This window comes from Typopeltis vanoorti, chromosome 7 (assembly GCF_054136105.1).
Source record: "Typopeltis vanoorti isolate ZY-2024b chromosome 7, IOZ_Tvanoo_1.0, whole genome shotgun sequence".
Taxonomy (NCBI): domain Eukaryota; kingdom Metazoa; phylum Arthropoda; class Arachnida; order Uropygi; family Thelyphonidae; genus Typopeltis; species Typopeltis vanoorti.
The window spans coordinates 134,180,718-134,203,086 of record NC_143555.1 but is presented as its reverse complement, the minus strand read 5'-3'; the positions used below and the strand labels follow the sequence as shown (position 1 = coordinate 134,203,086).

The 22,369-nt window shown below is 35.1% G+C and overlaps 1 protein-coding gene across 4 annotated transcripts in view; it reads left to right on the top strand.

The window, feature by feature from the left end:
- Window positions 1-21,989, top strand: part of stet (rhomboid serine protease stem cell tumor) — a 349,608-nt gene extending 327,619 nt beyond the window's left edge. For all 4 annotated transcript variants that reach the window (XM_090396146.1, XM_090396144.1, XM_090396145.1 and 1 more), the window contains 6 exons: window positions 1,087-1,317; window positions 8,476-8,618; window positions 8,806-8,918; window positions 11,860-11,960; window positions 15,761-15,815; window positions 18,660-21,989. In XM_090396146.1, coding sequence (XP_090252272.1) covers window positions 1,087-1,317; window positions 8,476-8,618; window positions 8,806-8,918; window positions 11,860-11,960; window positions 15,761-15,815; window positions 18,660-18,892 — 876 coding nt within the window. In that variant the 3' untranslated portion in view covers window positions 18,893-21,989. The remainder of the gene's footprint in view (window positions 1-1,086; window positions 1,318-8,475; window positions 8,619-8,805; window positions 8,919-11,859; window positions 11,961-15,760; window positions 15,816-18,659) is intronic.
- Window positions 21,990-22,369: the final 380 nt, after the last annotated feature.

The window sequence follows — 22,369 nt, the reverse complement described above, 5'->3', positions numbered from 1 at the left end:
ATTAAACACGAAATCTTGGTCAACAAACCATTATACTTGTCGCGGAGAAATAGGCAGAATCCAGATAATGCAAGGACAGCCTTCCAGATTCTCTGTAATACTGTGAATGAAATACGGGAAGTGACACCGATTTAGAACATCATCTCATCAAATGAATAAAGTGACTGGCAGAAAAAATACTATTGGTCAAGGCCAGAGATCAGACACGTCAGTGTATTTGTTGAAAACATTGCAGGATTTATAACAGGGAAGCATTCCAAGTAACTATTTCATTCCACAATTGTATGTTTTTACCGAAATTTCCTACCCCTAGTTAGCATTGGGCGGTTAAACTCGTAACAATTTCTGTCGCGTGTTTATCATTTTAATGGCGTAAACTACCAAATGTTCCGTAGTTGGTCTTGCTGAATTTGCTTAGCATGAATTATTGGCTTCAAAAGTTGCGAAAAAGATGTTAAGTGTCAGTAATTACAGTGTTCAGGTCACCTTTGTTTTTTAAACTGCTCTTTGACTTCTGAACTCATAGGGCGGTTCTCATCCGTTTGACTTTAGCCCCTTTAGCGGCATGTTTCAATGATATTTTGTGCAAACAGGTGGGCCTCCTTTGGTGGTTTCCGGTATTTTCATAACAAATTGTTCGTTCGCGTTTAAGTAATGGGAATGGGGGGGGGGGATCGGGGCGCGCGAATTTTCTATTAGCTACAAGACGTTGGCGACTGCTCGTTTCCTGACAAAACTAAATGCACTTGATATTTGTTAAGCGTGATCTTTTCCTGAAGCAGCCTATGTGCAGTTCCCGTGGGATCGATAGCAGTATAGGTTTTAATTTTTGTCTCTGTTTTCCTTTTTGCTTTTGGTTTTGATACATACGATGTTTCTAAAGCAACCATTATAATAATCGACTGCCTTGTGTTCATATGCTTGAGATGTTTTCAAACGATACATGTAGTAAGTGTATTGCTATTCTACTTTAGACTTCTAAATAACTGCTTGATTATAGTAAGCATGCTAACAGTAGCATTTTTGATTATTATATCTTCATTATTAGTGTACTAAAAGTTTTTTTTTTTTCTTTCTGTCTTACAGATGAGTGGAAAGCGGACACGCAGTTTTAAGATTGCGGTACATCACCGGGATCGCGAGGTGTGGAGTGAGCATGACTTCCACCTGCTGACGGAGGAGCCCCGTCTCTTCCACAGGATGGTCAGGGCCATTGCCCATGAGTTCCTTCCCGACGACAGGGACCGCAAGTACTACGCCGACCATTATACTTGCTGTCCACCACCCCTTTTCATCATCATCATCACCCTCATTGAGGTAAGATAGTTTTAATTATTTCTGCCATTGCCGAACACTCTCGTGTGTGTGTGTGCGTGTGCGCGCGCGCATCCTGTTCGAAAGAATTTTATATATATATATATATATATATTAATTTTATTTATTATTCCTGGATAATTGAAATAATGAGAATTCGTTGTTTGAGGAATAAATTGCTTTTTTTAAAGTCCAATTCGTTCGTATTGACCTGACCAATTTTGATGAAATATGGATCAGTACAAACATTTAGGAACACGTTTCGTTTAGTTTTAATACTCATATTATTCCCAGCTATAGCTATATCTGCTTAGCGGTATTACTCATCAGGCTACAATGCTATTATTTCGTTCAATGAACTGATGACTTTTGTGGATGAGATGAGTACGTTGCGAAATTTGCTAGTATTAGCAAATTTATATGGTATTGTAGTTACAAGAGTAACTACAGCCTATTTTAAATGCATTGCATAGTCATTGAGATATTATTCATTTACGTCATGATATCTTAAATATTAATCTGTACATAGAATTTATCCACAGCCATATTTTGACGAAATTTGGTGCCGGAATATTAATATCAGTCTATAGATTGCCTTTGGTAATTTCAAAACTTCGGTGTTAGCATTCACCTACATTCTAAAGAGGCGACCTTCAGAAACTTGCTTTGTCTTGTGGGCGGCTTCTTTGCCGCGCACAGCTGTATTGCGGAAATGTATGATTCAAAGTGTCAATTTTCAACCTACTTCCATTCATAAGAAACTTGTTTCTTCTCTAATCCCCCCCCCCCCCCGACACACACACACACACCTAGTTTTCAGGTTTTACGCATTGTTCGAATAACAGTTTGCTTTTATTGTTTCTGCACGAACACTAAATAGAAGCCCGATCCGCCAGTTGATTGCTGCAGTTATTTATCTATTTAATTGTGGTTTGTTTAGGATTGTGTAGATCAAAGAGTAATCTTTTGTAGCATATAGGAAAACATGTCGCTAATTTGTTGTTTCAGAGAACATCATCCGGTTCGACGTCATCTTTTTTTATGCCTCCCTAACTTGTGGATCCAATATTATTTTGATGTAATAAAAGAGCTGATGCCTCCCCGGCACAAGGAGTTAAAATCCCCATCGCCTAGACGAGTGTGCTGTAAGTGACAATTTATTGGTCTGCAGGCCTTTCACGATGGCTTCTATTAAACTGCATGAAAAGTCAACGTACAGCTGTAGAAGGCGCCGTCTAGCCATCGGAATGTCAGCACATCAGCTTCACGGAACGCGTACGGCTTCTTCGGATCTTGTCATTAGCGGCCGTCTACCGCAAATCGTTATCAGTGGAGCATTCTGACGTAACCATAACTTCTCAGACACGAGTCGCGTACACTCCTAAGCTGTTCTTTTTCTTTCTTTTTTTTTTTCTGGTCGCCTTCGATTACTTCAGAGTTGAAGGTGTGCATATTGTTAAAATAGTCTTCGCAGTCTAGATCATAGTATTGTGAGACATTATAAAAATATTAATATTTGAAATATGCTTTTGGTCAGAGAATATTGTCTTTTAAAATCAGGTGAAGTTTATTTCTGATTTCACAGTTTGTACCGCTTTTTTCACATATAATTTTATTTTGTTCATATTCCAATGATGTTGAAGGCATCTGCGTTGTCATGACAACAGATTAATTGTAGCGATGCTTAACCTGAGCTGTTTTTATCAGATTGTTTATTTATATTATCTGACAAATTTTGTGATTTTACGATAAATTTTTATTATTTACACTGACAGCATTAACTGCTTCTAGGAGCTTCCTATAAAATAATAGAAAACAAGTTTATAGCTATTTTATTAAACATAAAATCTTGCAATAGTGGCGTACTGTACTGAGAACTTTAACTGATAGAATTACTATAATAATGGAAAATATTTACAATATTTTCTTATCATCTTAAAGACAATATGTAGATGACTTCTTGCTCAAGAAAACTGAAAATGACTACAAGAAATGAAGTACTCAGTCGTATATGTCGGGGTTGACATGTCTGTGGTAGTAACGAAACACAAAACAAGTAACCTCGTTAGGTCGATGCCAAAAACGGCTGTGGCCCCAGACATGGAATGTCCGCCCGTCTGTAGGCAGCTGGCGGAGGTGTCGGGCGGGAGGCCGGGACACCCTGTACCGGATGGCTCGTGCAGTTCTGTTTGGGCGGAAGACATTTAAAGTTCGTGCGACTGCAGGAAAATTTTGTCGGTAATAGCCCACTGTGACTCAGGATATGGAGTTACTTGATAGTTACTGGGGTTGTTAGCAGTTAGTGCGATTTTTTCAGAACAAAAGTAAACGGCTGAATAAGTTTAAAGATTCAGTCATTGGCGATTGCTACTCGAAATCTTGGTCGTATAGAAATTAAGGATTGAAATGGCGACTGGAGAGGGGGGGGGACCTCCTCGATTCGGTGTCGGATTGAATTTTCATGTTGTGCTATTAATTTTGCAATAAATTAAATAAATCAAATTAGAATGAGTATGCCCAGCCCTATTCTCTTCAGTAGTTTTCGAAACATGAGAGTAGTCTAGTTATTGACAATATTTGTTTATGAAAAAAATTCGCAGAAACATGTTTGGTCCAGCCTTACACACCTCGCTATGACATGTCGGCTAGATCAAGTGTGTTCTCGTCTGACTTAGTTCACCGTTCTTGAGGTGAGTTAAATTTAGCAAGTCGGTGCCTTCACCTGACCTTTGGTTCCATTTCTGTCTTTGAAGGTTGTGTAAGTGGGGACTTGCGTTGGAGACAGGATCGAGAGTCACGAACATACTCAGAATTGAGAATTGATATTTTTTTAAAGGATTTTATTTTGGGAACAAGAAAGTGATGGTTGTCTGCTAGCTTCAAATGATTACAGAAAAGCTCAATATCTTCAGGAGTTTGTCAACGTCATCAATCCAGTCAGCAGCTATTGGTACAACGGTTACACTGCAAACAAAGCAGTTACTTCATTCAAGTTCATCGACTTTTGGCGATAACCTAAAGATACTTTAAACGGGGTGTAAATTATTCAAACAAATATCATTCAACGGTAAATTATTTGAATCCACAGATCTACCACTGTATTCTGTTGCGTAAATTAAGAGTAGGCGTCAACTGTCTCCCGCTTGCCAAATACTCAAGTGACTTTAGTGTTGTCGAGTGGGTTGGAGGTCTCCGCTGATACAAATACATTACGTCAATTAGGTTGTGTCTTAATATTTTTTGGCAGGATTTTTATTGGGCTTTACCTTGAAGGTCAAGCCCCGGTTAATGCGGTCAATAGAATGGCTGGGTTAATCATGTTTACATTGAGAAACGTACAGGCTTGCATCTAGAGGGTAATGAACTTGGCAGATTCTGTAAATTCCCTTTTATTTATACAAAGGAAAGAATACTTGAAGTAATGGATTCAAAGTTCAGCTGTTTCTCGAGTCTTTTATGTCAATCCCGTTTAGTACCTTACACCAGTTTAGCAATTATAAGAAACTATTGTAAATGACGAATTTTGCCCTGTATTTATTGAGGACGCAGACATCATAAAGACTATGGAAATCTCAAGCATCACGTGATTGCCGAGGTTTCCATCATTTTCAAACTGCTGTTATTTCTGTGTCACTTGGTTTCATTAGTCATGTGGTCGCCCGTTATTTACTTTCGTTTGTGGGTGTTAAAATCGCAGGATAATGGTTAACGCTAGTGGTAGATAAAAGAAAATCACAGTGCATTTTCTAATACATTCGCTATAAATTCTTTACGTTCACCGAACGCCTTCATCCTAGATAACTGTTGTCCCCCCCCCCCCCCACAAGCAGACTGCAAAGGGTCGGATGGAGGGGAACCAGAGGGGGAGATTTGGAGATTTATTGGCCCTATCATGCGTTTCAGTAGAGTTCGCAGTCATGTGCAGGCATTTTAGTAGCTTGTTACTGTGTGTCACGCTTCGCTTACCGCAGAATATGACGTCCTCTAGCGGACAGCACGTTTGTGCGGGCTGAAAGTTCCCGCCTCTTAAATGGATCACTTTGTATGAATTACGGGAACGTGACTTTAGTGTGCAAGACGCCATTTTATGTCGGCTATTTAAATCTTTTTTTTTTTTTTTTATATACTTTGTTTAAGCAAATTCAAGAGTTCCGCATTTAGGTTATTGTTTTTTTTGTAGCACTGAGAGAATTCGCAAAGAACTGATTCTGGATTTTATTGAACGAAAGGATTGATAGAAATATCAGGATCGAGTGGATATCCGTTGATGTCATTTCCAAATTCTCTTACATACAATCATAATCTATAGGAATGTAGTAGAATGCTGAATTAATTTCTAAAGTACTGTAGTCAGTTCAACTTTTACTAATGAAGTGTATTGTTGGGGTGCTAGTGATAAATCATGTTGAATGCGCTATTTCTGGCAAGAACCACAGGAAATCATGGATGTTTACACAGAAAATCGAAAAACCTTGGATATTTAAATAGAAATATTCGTATTTAGCCTAACTTTTAACCTCGATCCATGGGAGAAGTACTCTATAGGCTTTCTCCTTTATTCCTTGTTTTTCACCATGAATTGTGGTCGGAGTCTTCTCGAGACATTATGGTGTCCTGTGCAGATTTTAGTGTTAATCCCCCCCCCCCATAAGTATTGCATTACAACGATTTATTTTTTTCACTAATTTAATTTTAAATTCTGATGTGTCGTGGACTTCTTTCATACGTTCGTAAAAACATGGCATTTATTTATAGAACACGTAAGATTTGAAGCTAATTGAAACTAAATGTTCACAGATATTCATTCATCCTCTGATCTTTGGTCCTTCGATCGAAGCCAAAAAAGAGAACAAATTAGTATTTGTTTTTAAAATGGGGCGGTCAAAGCAAATAGTGTTTATCCATGCACCCACGCATAGAAATCTTGTTACAGATGCAGGAACCTTTTTTGGGCCTTTTCCTCCCCTCTCGCCTTCGCCTTACAAACTTTGTAGCCATAGTTGCCTCTTGTTAATCAAAACCGCACCTTCATCTTCTTAATGACCTTCTTCCGAGTCCACACTGCACTGTGAAGGATTTTTTGCCATTTTTGGTCTTTACGATATTTCCGATGATGAAACTGTTGGAGTGAACGGTGTGGTTTACGGACCTGTCAGGGCAGTTATTCTCGAGGTGCGAGTAGATTGCCTTAATGCCACCCAGAGGAACAGTCGCGGCATGCTATTACCCTTACCTTTTTTTCCCACCCACTCGTTTGTCATAGTGTGACAAACCGATCGTCGTCCGCGGATATGGTTGTGACATTTTCGTGACACCCGTTTGCGTCGGGCATAAGAGTAGCGCCTGCCTTGGTTCCGTGCACTTCCTGTGGTGCAGTCGTCAGAGTCCGCTGCCATCAAACTGGGTGCGCCCTTGTTGTTTTCAGCGCTCCACGGAGCCCCTTTTTCTCGCGAGGGTTCGGTTGGTTGAGGATGACAAGCAGTGAAGCAAGTAGCCTTTGTGATATGGCCTGCCGCCTATACTGTTTGTCCTGCCTTTTCCGTAGTTTACGTAATTTGCTTTGCCAGCCGTCTCACATTTCGTAGGGATCGTTGTGCTGATTTGGATGGGGGGGGGGGATAGAAAGAGAACATTTACCGAACTCCTGTACGAGCACTAATGACACTTAATTGATGGTAATTATGAAAGATTCGTTAAAGTTATTAGTGCAGGACACATGTGGGGGGGTATATATTGCTGCTGAAAAAAAGATTTCTCCCCTCCTGAACTGATACCCAAATTTCACGATACTTCTCTGGTTTCATTAATTGGTCTCGTCCACCATTTCTTTTACAAGTTAATAGAAGTGTTGTCATTTTTATCCTTAATTTATTTTTTTGTCCTGTTGGTCTAAACATTTAAGCATACAAACATGGAATTTGTACTTCGACCGATTAGCAGTTAAGAAGCCAACCCTTTGTGGGCGGTTTTAACACCCCAACCCTTCTTCATTACTTAAGTCATCGGTGGCTATATTTTGTTCAACGACTTCATGTTTTAAATAAAGATTAGCCGAATTGCGATCGGATGTAAAATTGTCATTTCTCCACGGACATTTCAATGCGAACAAAGACAACAATAACCGCAGTAATAATTGTTGTCTCTAAGAGCATACTAATACCAAATTACTAACTTAGTAATTCGGTATTACGTACAACGTTTAATTTTTCTTTAAAATTTTAAGAAAAGTTGAAATTTACATATCCTTTCTCGAAGCTAGTTGGAAAAAGCACTCACTCACGAGTAACTTCGTGTCTCTCCGACAAGAAAACTGGTGGGGGGGGATGACTTAACTTAGAACTTCCGGTATGTGCTTGAGAGCTTTCCCTCATCAGCTTGTCGCAGTGCTACTCCATTGCCTTTCGTGTCAGGCTATTGTGGTAACTCCTAATGACCATGTCGTGGCCACGTGTGCGCGCGTGAGATACACATCCGCCGGTGAGCGACACACGCCCATCATGGGGCAGTTGTCGAGCGGAACGATTCTCCTTCAGTACAGGGATTTTAAAAAGTTGGATTACTTCCAGTCTAACGTAATAAATGACTGTCGGGTGACTGTTGACCTTCAACAGAAAGAAATCTGATAATTCTCTAATCCCGTGAGGTGAAACGTCTATAATTATGGGAACTGTCGCGTGCGGTCTCCCCCCCCCCCCCAAAGCAAGAAAACGAAATGATAAAAATAATCATTGCTGGGAGTGTGTGGTAGCCGCATTCGTAAGGGAGAGGAATACATCTGTTGTTAACCTATTGAGTTTTAAAAGATACTCAGTATAAAATTTCAAGGACAATTTTATTTATAAAGAAAATATATATATTGTATATTTTCTTTTAGAACAGCTGGAAAGCATACTTATTATTTATCAAGCAAACAGCCTTTCATGAACTTAAAATATTTTAAATGTTTTTTACACTTTTGTTCTGTTACATTAATGATCCAGAATATTCAAGCTTAAATAAAATACAAGTATTTTATTAATACTATTAGGTTAACAATGTATGTATTTTTTACTATATTTAATTTTAAGTTAATAGGAGGAAAATAAATGTCTTCATAATATATTGATTGTTAATAATTATCTAATTCGATTGTATGTTTAATTAGTTTGATTTCTTTTGCAGTTGGGGTTCTTCACATACTACACAGTGACAATGGGAGAAGTCACAACCACAGGTCCTGTTCCCATTGATAGTCTTTTTATCTACAGGCCTGACAAACGTCTTGAAGTGTGGAGGTTCGTTTTCTACATGGTTCTTCATGCAGGGTAAATATAGCACAATATTTTCATTTCTTTCATTTTGATTTCTATATGCATGTCTCTCTTTTGGCAAAGTTGGTGAAAAAATGTATGCTTGATCATTCTAAAAATACTTAAATTGAATTAATCACATAGTTTTAAAATACTTTTATTATATATTATGATATATTCATGTGGAGTATGTTAATTTCAGGTGGATCCACCTACTCTTTAACCTGCTGGTTCAGGTACTGGTGGGACTTCCTCTTGAAATGGTTCATGGATCCTTAAGAATCGGTACTGTCTATATGGCTGGAGTTTTGGCAGGTAAGTTATTTTGGTTTTTCTTCATATTTTGTACTTGTAGTACATCAGTGGCACAATTTATAGGACATGTTCTTATTTAAAAAAAAAAAATGCAAAACCCTAACCAAGTACTCAAAGCAGAAAGTTTCAATTTAGAAGCACTCACCTTATTGAGATTCATTTTTGAAATTATGGATACTTAATCCGATCAGCATATCAGGAGTCGTTGTCAAGGTCTTGGAGAAAGTAGTCAAGGGAAAAATACAGGAATGGATTGATGAAAATGAGATACTGTACAGAGGACAGCATGGCTTTGTGAAGGGTAGATCATGCCTCAGTAACTTGCTCAAGTTTTATAACAAGGTGACGGCTGAACTGGATAAGGGAAATGGGTTTACAGTGATACTGCTGGACCTGGCAAAGGCGTTTGACAGGATACCACATGGAATTCTAATCCGTAAACTACAACATATGGGAATGGATATAGGGTTGGTGAGATGGATAGCTGGGTGGTTGATGGAGAGATATCAAAGAGTAGTTTATTCAGGAGTAGAGTCCAAAAGACAGCCTGTGACTAGTGGTGTGCCACAGGGTTCTGTTCTTGGACCACTGCTGTTTAATCTGTTCATTAACGATATAGGGAAGGGTCTAAGTGGGACAGTTCATTTGTTCGCAGATGATGCAAAGTTGGGTAGGGCGATAGTGAACGCAGAAGATGTCAAAGTCTTGCAAGATGACTTAGATAGATTGGAGTTCTGGACTAAGGAAAATGGATGTCAATTTAATGTGACAAAATGTAAGGTTATGCATTTCGGAGTGAAAAGATTAGCAGCAGTATACCACATTGGTGGAACTGTACTCCAAGAGATTGATGAGGCCAGAGACTTGGGAGTGTTGGTGGATAGGGAGATGAAGTTTAGGGGGCACATTGCGAAAGTAGCTAAATCAGCTCATCAACTCACTTGGTTGTTGAAAAATACCTTGACGAGCAGAGAAAAGCAAGTTATTGTACCTCTGTACCGAGCCCTGATAAGACCTCATCTCGACTACTGTGCCCAGATTTGGTCACCTCGGTTCCTTCTTGATGGGGAGGAGGTGGAGAGGATCCAGAGGCGAGTGACTAAGATGATAGCAGGTCTATGGAATGAACCATATGAGAACAGGTTGAAGATTTGTGGGTTGCAGAAACTAGTTGATAGGTGGAAAAGGGGAGATATGATTGAGACATTCAAATTGCTAAAAGGATTCTATAGGATTAATTCAGATGATATTTTTGAGATCAGGACTGGTGGTGGGAGAACTAGGGGACACCCATGGAAGCTGGGCAAGAGCGTGGTTAGCAGGGGTGTTAGAGCTGGGTTCTTTACTTTTAGAGTGGTAAATGAGTGGAATAAGCTGCCAGAGTCTGTTGTGGGTGCTATGACAGTGAGCGAGTTCAAGGCAAGGTATGATAGATACTGTGAGAATGTTGAACAGTTGTGTGAACATGATGTTTAGGGCCTCCCTCGATGAGTCTAAGGACTCCTGGAGTAGCCCGTAGTAATAATAATAATAATACTTAACAAAGGTTTAAATTTTGTCATAGCACCCAAATCGATAAACAAACTTGAATTTATTTGTAAGATTCATCCCAAATAACATAGGAGAAAAAATACGTTTAGAAACCTCCAACATTTTAAATCATAACAAGCAACCTAACTCAACACGAATTAACAGCGATAAAATCACTAAAGTCAAATCCAAACATCTTAATAACTAGAGCAGATTAAAGGAAGTGCCACCGTTATCTTAAACTGAACCACTTATGTGGAAAAAATGAATCTGCTGGTCTCAGACAATAACACATACCAATTAGTTAACCCAACTAATAGAATAACAAAAAAAACAGAGAATCTACTTTTCAAAAATGAATGCCGATTACCATGTAACACTAAAAGAAAATACCTTATTGAGATTATTTAAGCAATATCATAACTTCCTGCTGTTATGATATTGCTTAAATATCAGAAGGAGTTTACATTCTTAGCTGTTAAAACAATTATACCATCCAAGTAGGCATCACTTCTAAATTGTAGTTAATCTCCTGCTTGATTAGTACTTGGCTAACTTTTTCACACAAGATCTCTTGTCTTTTATGAAAATCTCATGGATTTTTAGAGACGAGTTAGAAGTAAGAATCAGTTGACCAATATGATTCTGTCATGGGGATTTTTCTTCTCCCTCCTTTGTGGCTTTTCCCACTATATTGATTCTGTTGTGCAGAAATTGCAAGAAGACTTTAAACAATTATAATCTAAATTTTATTAAAAATAAATAAATATGATTTTATACAGATGTGAGAAGAAAAACCTCTCCCTTCGTTTTAGCCTAATTGGTTTGTTTGACTTTGATTAAATTATGAGATTTGTAGATACAGTGATGCTCTCTGCACTTCAGTCTGATTGGACTGAATAGGACTTAACACTTAGGTTTTTCAGGGGTATCTTGCTGAATACCTGTGAAATAAAAATGGTGCATTGACTGACTGAGAACCAGAGTTACAGCAGGTTGATATTTGGCCCCTAACGATTCTTGTAACAAGAGAGCCAGTGACTCTGCAATACTTACGTTACTGCTATGTCACTACTAATCCATCTTGTACTTACAATCTCTCATCTATGTACTTCTGTTTTCTCTTATATTCTTATCTTTACTTACTACAAAATGATTTGATTTTATATAATCAGAAAGAAAGTCAAGCCGATATAAACTTCTCTTTCTGTGGTGGTATAAAAATGTATGCTTTGTATAAATTACAGACATTTACATCTAATTATTTTTATGCTAAAGAAATTAGAATGCATGAATTATTAATTTGCAAATTGTTAACTCCTTCTTATAATATATGAATTATATTTCATTTTTATTTGAATTATTAAAATGAATATGTATTGACGGACCTTGTATTATTTTCTCATTATAGGATCCTTAGGAACGTCAGTGTTTGACACTGATGTCTATCTAGTCGGAGCTTCTGGTGGTGTCTATGCCCTTTTGGCTGCCCACCTGGCTAATGTGTTGTTGGTAAGCTATATTAATACAGACTACATTCTTTAAATTTTATTACAGTCTGACCACAGATGAGAGAACCCTCGACACTTCTGTGCATGTGCAGAAGGCGAATCCATTCCAATAATAGGGTAATCAGTGTGTTTTGCATAGAAAATTAGCTTTTCTTTTATGAACATTCTAGTTTTTAAAGTGCAACTATTTTGCTTATATAACAGTTGGAAAATTTTATGTATAAAGCACGTAATTTCACGTGTCGCTGACAAATTCGTACATCACCTTATTCATTTCTTCCCTTCAACATGAATTGACTCTTCCTGGCACTCTGCCAGCTAGGGTTCTCATAACTGTGGACAGACTATAAATATGGATTTTATAAATTTTGGTAATTATGAAAAGTGTGGTCAAAACATTATTTACAGTTAGTGTTAACATCTTTTTGTTACTTGGCTGTGTTTCATTTTTAACAAATCAGATTTTTTTTTTTTTTTTTTTTTTTTTTTGGTGGGAGGAGGCAATACCTTTTATTATTAACTGCAGCAACAGAGGAAATTTAAATGTTGAAAATACAGCATTACACATACTTTATGGTCTATCTGTTCACAGATTGCCAAGTTATGCAGCAAATTTAAGTATTAGTAATTTTTACAAAATCCTCTACTTCAGTTATGATAAAATTATTGCTGGTAAGTTGTATAACTCAAAATCAGCATGCTAGATTTTTGAGTCCTGGCTGACATGTGGGTACTTAAATTTTTAGGTGTTTTCAATGAATATGTTAGAAAGGAAATTGGCATTTAGCATTCAAGAATCTGTGAGCATAATCTAAGATAGTGTATTCATGAAAACAGAATAGAAGAATTAAGGTTTGACAGGTATTTGATGTCAGGGAAAAAAAAAAAAACTAGAGGAAGACCAAAATATAAGATCTGACAGTATTGGAGTCCTCACATATAACAGATTAATTTGGAGGAAATGTGAGATGATTGGTTTTTAAAATTTATCATTGAACATAATAACAGTCTCATGCAGAATTGTCTTCTTCTTCCGTCCCACTTCAAGTAAGATGTCTACCATTTTGTTCAGTGCTGGACTTAGCAATACTTAAGAGGGTAGAATTGCTCTGCAGATCAGCATTTTTTTTTTTTAAAGGGCACATCAAGTATGGAAAACAAAGAGGCAAGCAGGAAAATGATCTAAATATAGCACTTATTTTTTCTCATAATCTCCAAGAAAATTCACACACTTCTTTTCACAACTTTATAAAATGTTTTTGTGATGAAGATGCTGTTTAAGTGGACCAAACAAATTGAAATTGCTTGGAGTGATCAGGATTATAGATGGTTTATCAAGGAGAAAGTTAGTTCTCACCCCCTAATAATTTAATGGTTTCTTGCTTTGTTATGCAATACTATGGATGCAAATTTCATTTCCTATGGGCTAGAGGCACTCAGTTCCTGCATTCTTTCAGAAGTGCAAGTCATGCAGAGAATGCATGAAAGTCGTGGAATACAGTTGCTATAACTTTCCCTACTGATGGCACAGCTTTAAACTTTTTTGAGAATGAAAGAATCCTATTCAGCATCCTCTCTCTCTTTCTTTTATAATAACAGCTGCAAATCAAGTTCCACATGATAGATTTTCTGTTCAAATTTCAGATCACTAGGAACTCATTACAAATTACACTTTTCAAAAATTAAGGATGCTAAGACATGGAAACATCCCAAAGCATTATTGTTCCATAACCATTTATGAGTAAGAATCATTGATTCCAGCTAAGAAAGCTGTAACAACTGTATTGGTCATAATTTTAACTGAATATATTTTTGAATATATCTTTGTGAAAATATTTTAACTCGGTCACAAACAGCATTACCTGAAAAATAGTTCTGATCTATACTGGAAGCATTTCTTTATGAATATCTATAGCCAAACATTTAGTCTGTGTAAAACATGCAACAGCATCTTGTTCTTCAAGTAAAAGATGGTAACTGTATTATGCTCTTATACTATGGTTGCCAGCTTTCACCACAAAAAAAAAGGGACAAAAGATGGCAAACATAACATAAACCTCTGTTTTTATGCATTTCTCTCTCTCTGCCATCTGCTGCTTGAACAGCATGCAAATCTTGTATTTAATGTTTAGGGAGCCTGCATTTGTTTGCAACTTTTCTTGTATTTTTATAAATTAAAAGAAAGAAAGAAAAAAGGTTACAGCTTTTTAAGCCCACATGTAGAATTATTAGCATCTTTATTTATGTTAAGAATTATAAACACATTAATACAAGAATATTTTAATGTTTGCCAAATATTTCAGTCTGAAACTAACAGACTATCCTCAGTGGCTTGATAGGAACAGTTTTTACAAGGTGGAATACATACAATTGATCATTCAAAAGTAGATTGAGCCATGTGATGTTGCATTGCTAAGCATTAAAGAGAGGTAAATTTCATCAGAGTGATGAATAAATTTTAGGTATTAATTCACAATTTCATATAACAATCTTAATTTATAAATTCAATTAAAGATAACATTAGACTGATGTAAGAATTAAAGGTCTCAATTAAAAAAAAATTTTTTTTTACAGTCATTTTGATTCAAGTTAGGGCATCGAAGTAAGGCCTCAGCACTCTCTTTGAATAGGCATTTGAATTTATAGCGATATCTGTGTAGAAGGCGAGTCTTGGACCAGAGAATGTTGTAGCTTGTCTCTATCTCATGCTGCACCAATCCAGACTTATCAGATTTATTGTGAAGAATGTATGATTGATGTTCTTGTATTCTTTTTTCTATAGAGTGTCTGGTTTGTCCAAAGTACAACAGATTGCAGTTACAAGGAACTTGATATACACCAGGCAGAGACATAGTTGAGCGTTTATCTTTAGAAGACTGGAAATAGGTGGCTGTTAAATCATATTTCTTCAGAATTCTTGAAATTGGTTCTGAAATCCCGGAAATAAATGAATTGGAACTCGACATATTGATTCAGAACTAATTTCAAGAATTCTGAAGAAATATGATTTAACAGCCACTTATATCCCTATTAACAAAATATCCACCTATTTCCCCTCTTCTAAAGATAAATGCTCAACTATGTCTCTGCCTGGTGTATATCAAGTTCCTTGTAACTGCAATCTGTCATACTTTGGACAAACTGGATGCTCTATAGAAAAAAGAATACAAGAACATCAATCATACATTCTTCACAATAAATCCGATAAGTCTGGATTGGCGCAGCACGGGATAGAGACAAGCCACAATATTCTCTGGTCCAAGACTCGCCTTCTACACAGATGTCACTATATATTTGAATGCCTATTCAAAGAGAGTGCTGAGGCCTTACTTCAATGCCCTGACTTGAATTGAAATGACTCTGTTAAAAAAAAAAAATTTTTTTTTAATTGAGACCTTTAATTTTTACATTAGTCTAATGTTATCTTTAATTGAATTTATAAATTAAGATTGTTATATGAAGTGAATTAATACCTATAATTTATTCATCACTCTGATGAAATTTACCTCTCTTTAATGCTTAGCAATGCAACATCACACGGCTCGTTCTACTTTTGAATGATAAATTGTTTGTATTCCACCTTGTAAAAACTGTTCCTGTCAAGCCACTGAGGATAGTCTGTTAGTTTCAGATTGAAATGTTTGGCAAACATTAAAATATTCTTGTGTTAGCGTGTTTATAATTCTTAATTTAATGTCACAAGTGTCTCTCAAGAATAGAATTTATTTATGTTAGCTTATTACAGAACTTGATTCAATATGTACCATTTCATTAACTAAGCAACTGTTCTGTTTATTGCAGAATTATAATCAGATGGAATTTGGTCTCGTCAGACTAGTTGGCATTTTCGTTATTGGTGAGTTATCCATTTATCGTATTTAATTTCAGTATGTTTCACACTTTTATATTTCATCATAAGTAATATTTCAAAAAAGACAACTGATTACAAATCTTAATGACGCTAAAGCTAATTTAGCAATTTAGTAGCAGTAATCCCATGGCATCCTTAGTGTTTTGCTAAAGCAGCATTTTTAAGTTGCATTTCTAAATTAAACCAAATTGTTACTTAAAGGGTGCTTATTTTAAATGATAATCCTACCCTTGAAATAGAAACCTGGCACATTAGCACCAAGAGTGGGCCACCCCTAGTGACCAAACTTTCCACATACATTTCAAGCCTCCAGTAAGCAAGGTTATGATCTCACACCAGTTAATGAAAATCATCTACCATCTAAAGCCATGAAGAATTTCATGTTGTTATGAACTACTGTAAGATATTATTGAATGAGATTTTAATAGGATGGTTGAACTTTTATTATTTCTATTATCCCTTGGAAGTGCAGAAGTTTCTTCTTGGATCAGGTGGGCAGGGCCAATCTCTTAGTCTCTTGCATCTTCCAACCTTATCCCAACTTGTGTGTTTGGGGAAGTTATCATAAGGAATGTATTTACATTTCATCACTTTCAAGACCAGGAATACATTTATAAGACCACATCATCATCAGTGAATGTGGCTGTGCCACAGAGGACTTCTTTTCAGTTTACATATCAATAAAAAAATGATATTTGAGCCTGTTAAATGGTGTCTGACTACTGCTACAGCTTTAGCTAGTTCAGAATATTTTTGAAATATTCTTATATAAGTACAGTAGTATCTCGCTAATCTGAACTAATAAAAACCTTGCTTGTTCGGATTATCGAATTTCCCCTCAAGAGACAATAATAACCAGAATTTAAGACAAAAATAAATCAGATTCTAATGGTACATCAATTTAATTCTGTAAATAAATTGACTGATAGAAAAAAAAGCTACTGTATTGTAATGTAAAACAAAAAAATAATACAGTACACAAGTTTATTTTAGTAAAAAGTTTAGTTTATATGTACCTGTATTGTTGAGAATTCTGATTTAATAAAATTGCATAGTTCAGTACGTAACTTAATTTGCATAAAAAATTTCACTTTCTTTTTCACAACACAAAAAAAGTTTTATTTCTTTGTAAAAAAAGTCACTGATTTTATTTTGCTTCTTCTTGGAGCTGCATTAGCAATAAAATTTTGTGGAATGGCATATCATTCTGCTTAGCCCATGTTAAAACTGTCAACTGCCTCTTCAAGTTTTACTTTTTTTTTCTTCGAGTTCTTCATTATCATCTTCTAATTTATTCTGTATCGTCATATTTATAATTTCAGCATCTGATTTGATTTCGAATTCACTTTCGGTTCTACCTGTAATCCATTCCGTAACATCTGTTTGTGAAATTTCAACATTTGGATTTATATTTTTAACCAAATTATGCACGTTTTGAATTTCCTCTTTTTGTTTTTCCATGACGCTCGAATTGCTTCAGGTTCGACGGTTTCCCAAGCAGTCTTCAAATTTATAATTTCTATTGATGTGGTAACATCATAATTTTGGGAAATTCAATTTAAAAGCAGGTCTTTACAATAAATCAAAATAGGCCTACAGTATAACTGTACAATCAACAGTATGAAAAAAATACTGTACTGTAATAATAATAAAATAAATAATAATAGTTAAAATAATAATTATTAAATAAAAATAATAGTAGTACACAAAATAATAATATGTAATAAATAAAACCTTTTTTTCTTTCAAACCGCAGTTCAGATCACTGGAGGGTTAGGATTAGCGAGATACTACTGTAATGTTTATATATATATATATATATATATATATATATATATATATATATATATATATATATATATATATATATATATACAGGGTGTTCGGGATAAATTTGACAGTTTCGTAAGGAAAAAGAAAATCTTCTTTGTATCTATTAAATTTAATGAATTGACAAAAAAACATTACAGGCAGAGTTAATTACAATACTATCAACAAGATTTACTCAAAATAACCACCATTAGCATCGATCACAGCTTCAATTCTGCTTCGGAACCTCGAACAAGCTGATGCTACAGTCTCCCTGGGAAGGGCCGCAAAAACTGTTTTAATTTTATCCATTAACTGGGCTTTTGTATTACTGGAAGTGCGATTGGTGTCTTTTTCAACTGCGCCCCATACAAAATAATCCATGGGGTTAAGGTCTGGGGAGTTTGGAGGCCAAACATTTGGACTGGTGAAGTCGTAGAAATTTTCAGACAACCATTTTTGACTTTTCCCAGAGGTGTGGCAAGGGGCCGAATCCTGCTGCCATACATACGGTCTACCATTGCCTACCCTTGTTATCCAGGGCTTGACTACAGTTAGCAACTCTACGAACAAAGCCCGAATTCCAATGCCAGGGTTCTTCAACACCTGTTCCTGCAGATTTGCGAGGAATTCTGCTGTACGAACGCAATCAGATCGTCTGCTAGGGATCTTTCTTCTTGCTACATCCTCGTAGTCACCATTGCAAGTCTCTAGTTCATGCCTGATTGTTTTTACTGTATTCAGGGAGCATTGGGCAGCAGTCGTAATATCCTTATTTTGATGGCGGGCACGAATCATCATGATACAAGTTATTCTCTTCCATGATTCAGGTGGGTTCCAGCTATCCATCCTTTCTGACATCTTGTATATGAATGAAGAAGGGTCCAAACTTTTAAATGAAGAGAAGTGTGTGTTAATACATGTAACTTACGGAAAAATATAATTAATTATAAATATGTCAAATTTATCCCGAACACCCTGTATATAGCAAACTAATAAATTTTTATCTTTTCTTTGTAGCCAGTGCAGATGTTGGTTTTGCCATCTATGACAGGTATGCTGTAGAACAGCAGGGACCTCCGGTGTCTTATGTTGCTCACCTGACTGGAGCTCTGGCAGGGCTCACAATAGGTCTGTTGGTTTTAAAAAACTTTGAACAGAAACTCCATGAACAAGTACTTTGGTGGGTAGCATTGGGAGTATATGCAGCATGTACTCTGTTTGCTGTGCTTTTTAATGTTTTTAACTACTGACTATGTCCAAGGCAGCCTGGTTGAAAGTAGCTGGCTCAGCATTGTCCTCAGGGAAATTATGGTTGTCTTCAGGAAACAGTTCTGCATAAAAGACTCATATAGTGACAAATCAACAGTGATCCAGCTTTCCAAACAGAGGTGATGTTTAGAAGGAAAGAAATCTGGTGTAGCTTAATTGTACAGATTATGTGGAATAATTCTATTTATTTAAAAATGTTCAGATTTAATCATTACTCATAGGACTGTCGTCATTGGAACGTATTTTAAAGATAATCATGGAGGTAAAGGTAGATGCTTTCTTTTGGCAAGATTATATTTAAACATTTTTGGTTATGCAAAACTTCATTGTAAATATATATATGGAAGTGTTGCTTTGTTCATTTATGTAGATAATTGTCTATGTTAAGTATAAGAAAATTTTTTTGGAATTTAAATGGAATATGAAATTAATAAAATTATGTTCATCTTCTTGTTATGAAAATCAGAAATGTTCCAAGTGATAGTTTCACTAAAATTCCAAGCTGGTGCTGTTATTTTGCAAGGGAAGAAAGAATCAGATGAAGGAATTAAAAGTAGCAACTGAAGACAAACTCCAAACCAAAAAAAAAAAAAAAAAAAAAAGCAGCGATTAAGATAGATCAAGTCAAGAGGATGTTTTTAAACTCATTTAAATAACAGACTGATTAATCTATGCAGATTCATGTCATACTCTACATTAAGGTTTCAAAAGTGAAAGTATATTTTCCAGTGAAGTGGCTATTGTTTTTATTTTAAACTTATGTTGAAGTGAAATTTTAAGTAGAATCCCCCAGATTGTCTGTTCTGGGGTTCTGGCGTCCATAATGATCAGTGTGTGTGATCATTTCATTGTTTTTATATGACTGAAAGGCAGTTCTTTTTTTAATCTTCTACCCACATCTCTCTAATGTGCCTTTTAAATCTCATCCAAAATGTTTTACACTTTTGTAACAAAAGGGGAAAGAAAAAAAAAAACTTAGTCAAAATGCATTTGTTCAAAAGTTTTTATATTGTACCAGAACAAAGATAATTTGTCCTTTGTGTATATGCTGAATGAATATATGTACATTCTTAAAATTTGCAAAAACACATTGTACACTGTTACTGCTTTAAATCAAGCTGTGTTTATATATCCTGTTTTTGTTTCTCATGTGTAAAGCTTAGTAAAATTTTACTTGGTATGCTCAATATATATACAGTATATATATTTTTTTCACTTTCTTAAATAGTCTAATGTATTTATTATTTTCATATTGAAGTTATAGCTCAGGAACTGTACAAATCCACATCTGGCAATATTTTGGTTGTTTTGCTGGATTTTATGTTTCTTAAATATTTAAATCTATATATAATTTGAAAGTAATAATGATTCATTCATATTTATAAATTTTAAAAAGTACAATTAGCAATTTCTTTAAATTTCTGGAATTGTTAGAAAACATCTTTAGGACATTTCTAGTGGTAATTAATATCATATGTAGCATATCTGGATTTCGGCTGAAATATTTTGAAATGTTTCTTATACATACTGCAGTTTCTTCTATGTTAATAATAGAATAACCAGAAAAGTGAAATAAATTTATGTACTGGTTAAATTCTTTTAATTTGAGACCATTCCGTATTGCAAGTGGAAAACATCTTAGAAAATCAAAACTACTTGCTCTAACCTTGAAATAAATTATTTCGCATTTCCTTGGTGTTTTATGTCATGGATCATGAAAAGAAAAAAATGCTCTGTGGAGATGGTGTTTACTTTCCTTGCATATAACTTATGAATTTTTTTTTTTTTTTACATATTTGTAAAGTATTGTTTATGTCATATCAAGCTGATCATCACCAAGAAAAGCACAGTTCAAGATAACTTAAAAATCACAGTGGTAGCTATGATGGAGCCAAAATTAAGAAGACATTGGCAACTTAAAATGTTCAGAGTCAACAGTTTTTGCTTGTATCCAATAAGCGTGGCTTACTCCCAACAGTGAAATAACAAAGTCTGTCAAAACTACTGAAATTAATGAGTTTAAAGTGATCTTTTATCTTTTTCAAGGTTTGCTATAATCATGAATGAATGAAGCAGATTTCATTGTCGATATCTTTTGTCAAGTTGAAGATGGTTTTGATTTTTCCTCAAATTTTTTTTTTAAATTTAATTTTATCAGTTCTATAATTTACTTACCACTTCTATCAATGCAATACTTAAGCTTTTTGTACGTATATCACTGAACACTGCACCCATGTTAGTGTATAATTTGCCTACCTCATTTGAAGAGCACATGGTAATTCTGGTCTTCACCATGTACTCTAAAGTCTCACAGCTGCTCAGGTTTCAGAATTCATTCCAGCATTTACAAAACACTACATGGTTGCATAGTCTACAAGACAACCGCAGAAGTAATTTTAAATAAAGTCTTAAGATTTTTCACTTTGTTGGTTCCATGAACTGTAATATTGAGATTTTTTTTTTTTTTAATTTTGCCAGTGGTTATATAAAAAAGCTTTGTTAATGCTTTTTTTAGTCTGTAATAATCAAATTTAATTTGTAATATAGAAATGCTTTAAATAGTTTTCTTGTGCAAATGAACATCAACATATAAAGATCAAATAAATGTATTTATGAAAACAACTGCAGCTTTTTATATATATATATATTCCCCTAGAGCTATGTCTTAGTATAGAATTATTCAATGAATTTTGCTTTGGCTTAAATGTTGTTTTTACTTAAAACAGAAGAGAAATGGCCGTGTCATTTTCTCATGTATATTTGTTTAGAAAATACAACAAATGGAAACATTCTGGAAATGATGTATATGTGTGATGATGCTAATGGTTTAAATGAGCCTCGAAATCCATGATAGATTTCAAGTGTATATATATATATACACACATAAGACTATTTCATGCTTTCCAACAATGTTACATGAAATAACTTCATTCCAGATGAATTAATTATTAATGAGTGCTGTTATATTCCCTATATAAATATATTTATATATGGGAGACTTCATGAGCAATTACCTTGAATGTAAAATGTAAATTGTATAAATTATTGCAGTAATTTATTCTGATAAAATTATTTGTATTTGAACAATTGTGTTTGTATTTTTATTGAATTCTCAAACAAAAACAGAAATAACGCATTTATACATTGAATAACAATAAATTTGGACACTAAGAAAGTCGTGGTGCCATAGTTAAAATTATATCAAGCTACCACTTTGAAGAGAGACAAAAAAACACATCCATAATTTGTAATTTACATATTTCTCTTACATAACCAATGGTGGGCTGGAGTCTGTTCAATTTCACAACTGATTCTAAATAACTAAGTTGGCATTCTCAAGAACTGAATTCTTAAGAAAAAAATTACAGTGCATTATAAGTATTATTTCCGTGAAAATTCTCAGCCAGCAACATCCTACGAATGTATGTTCAAATTATTCCTCTTATATATTCTCCATA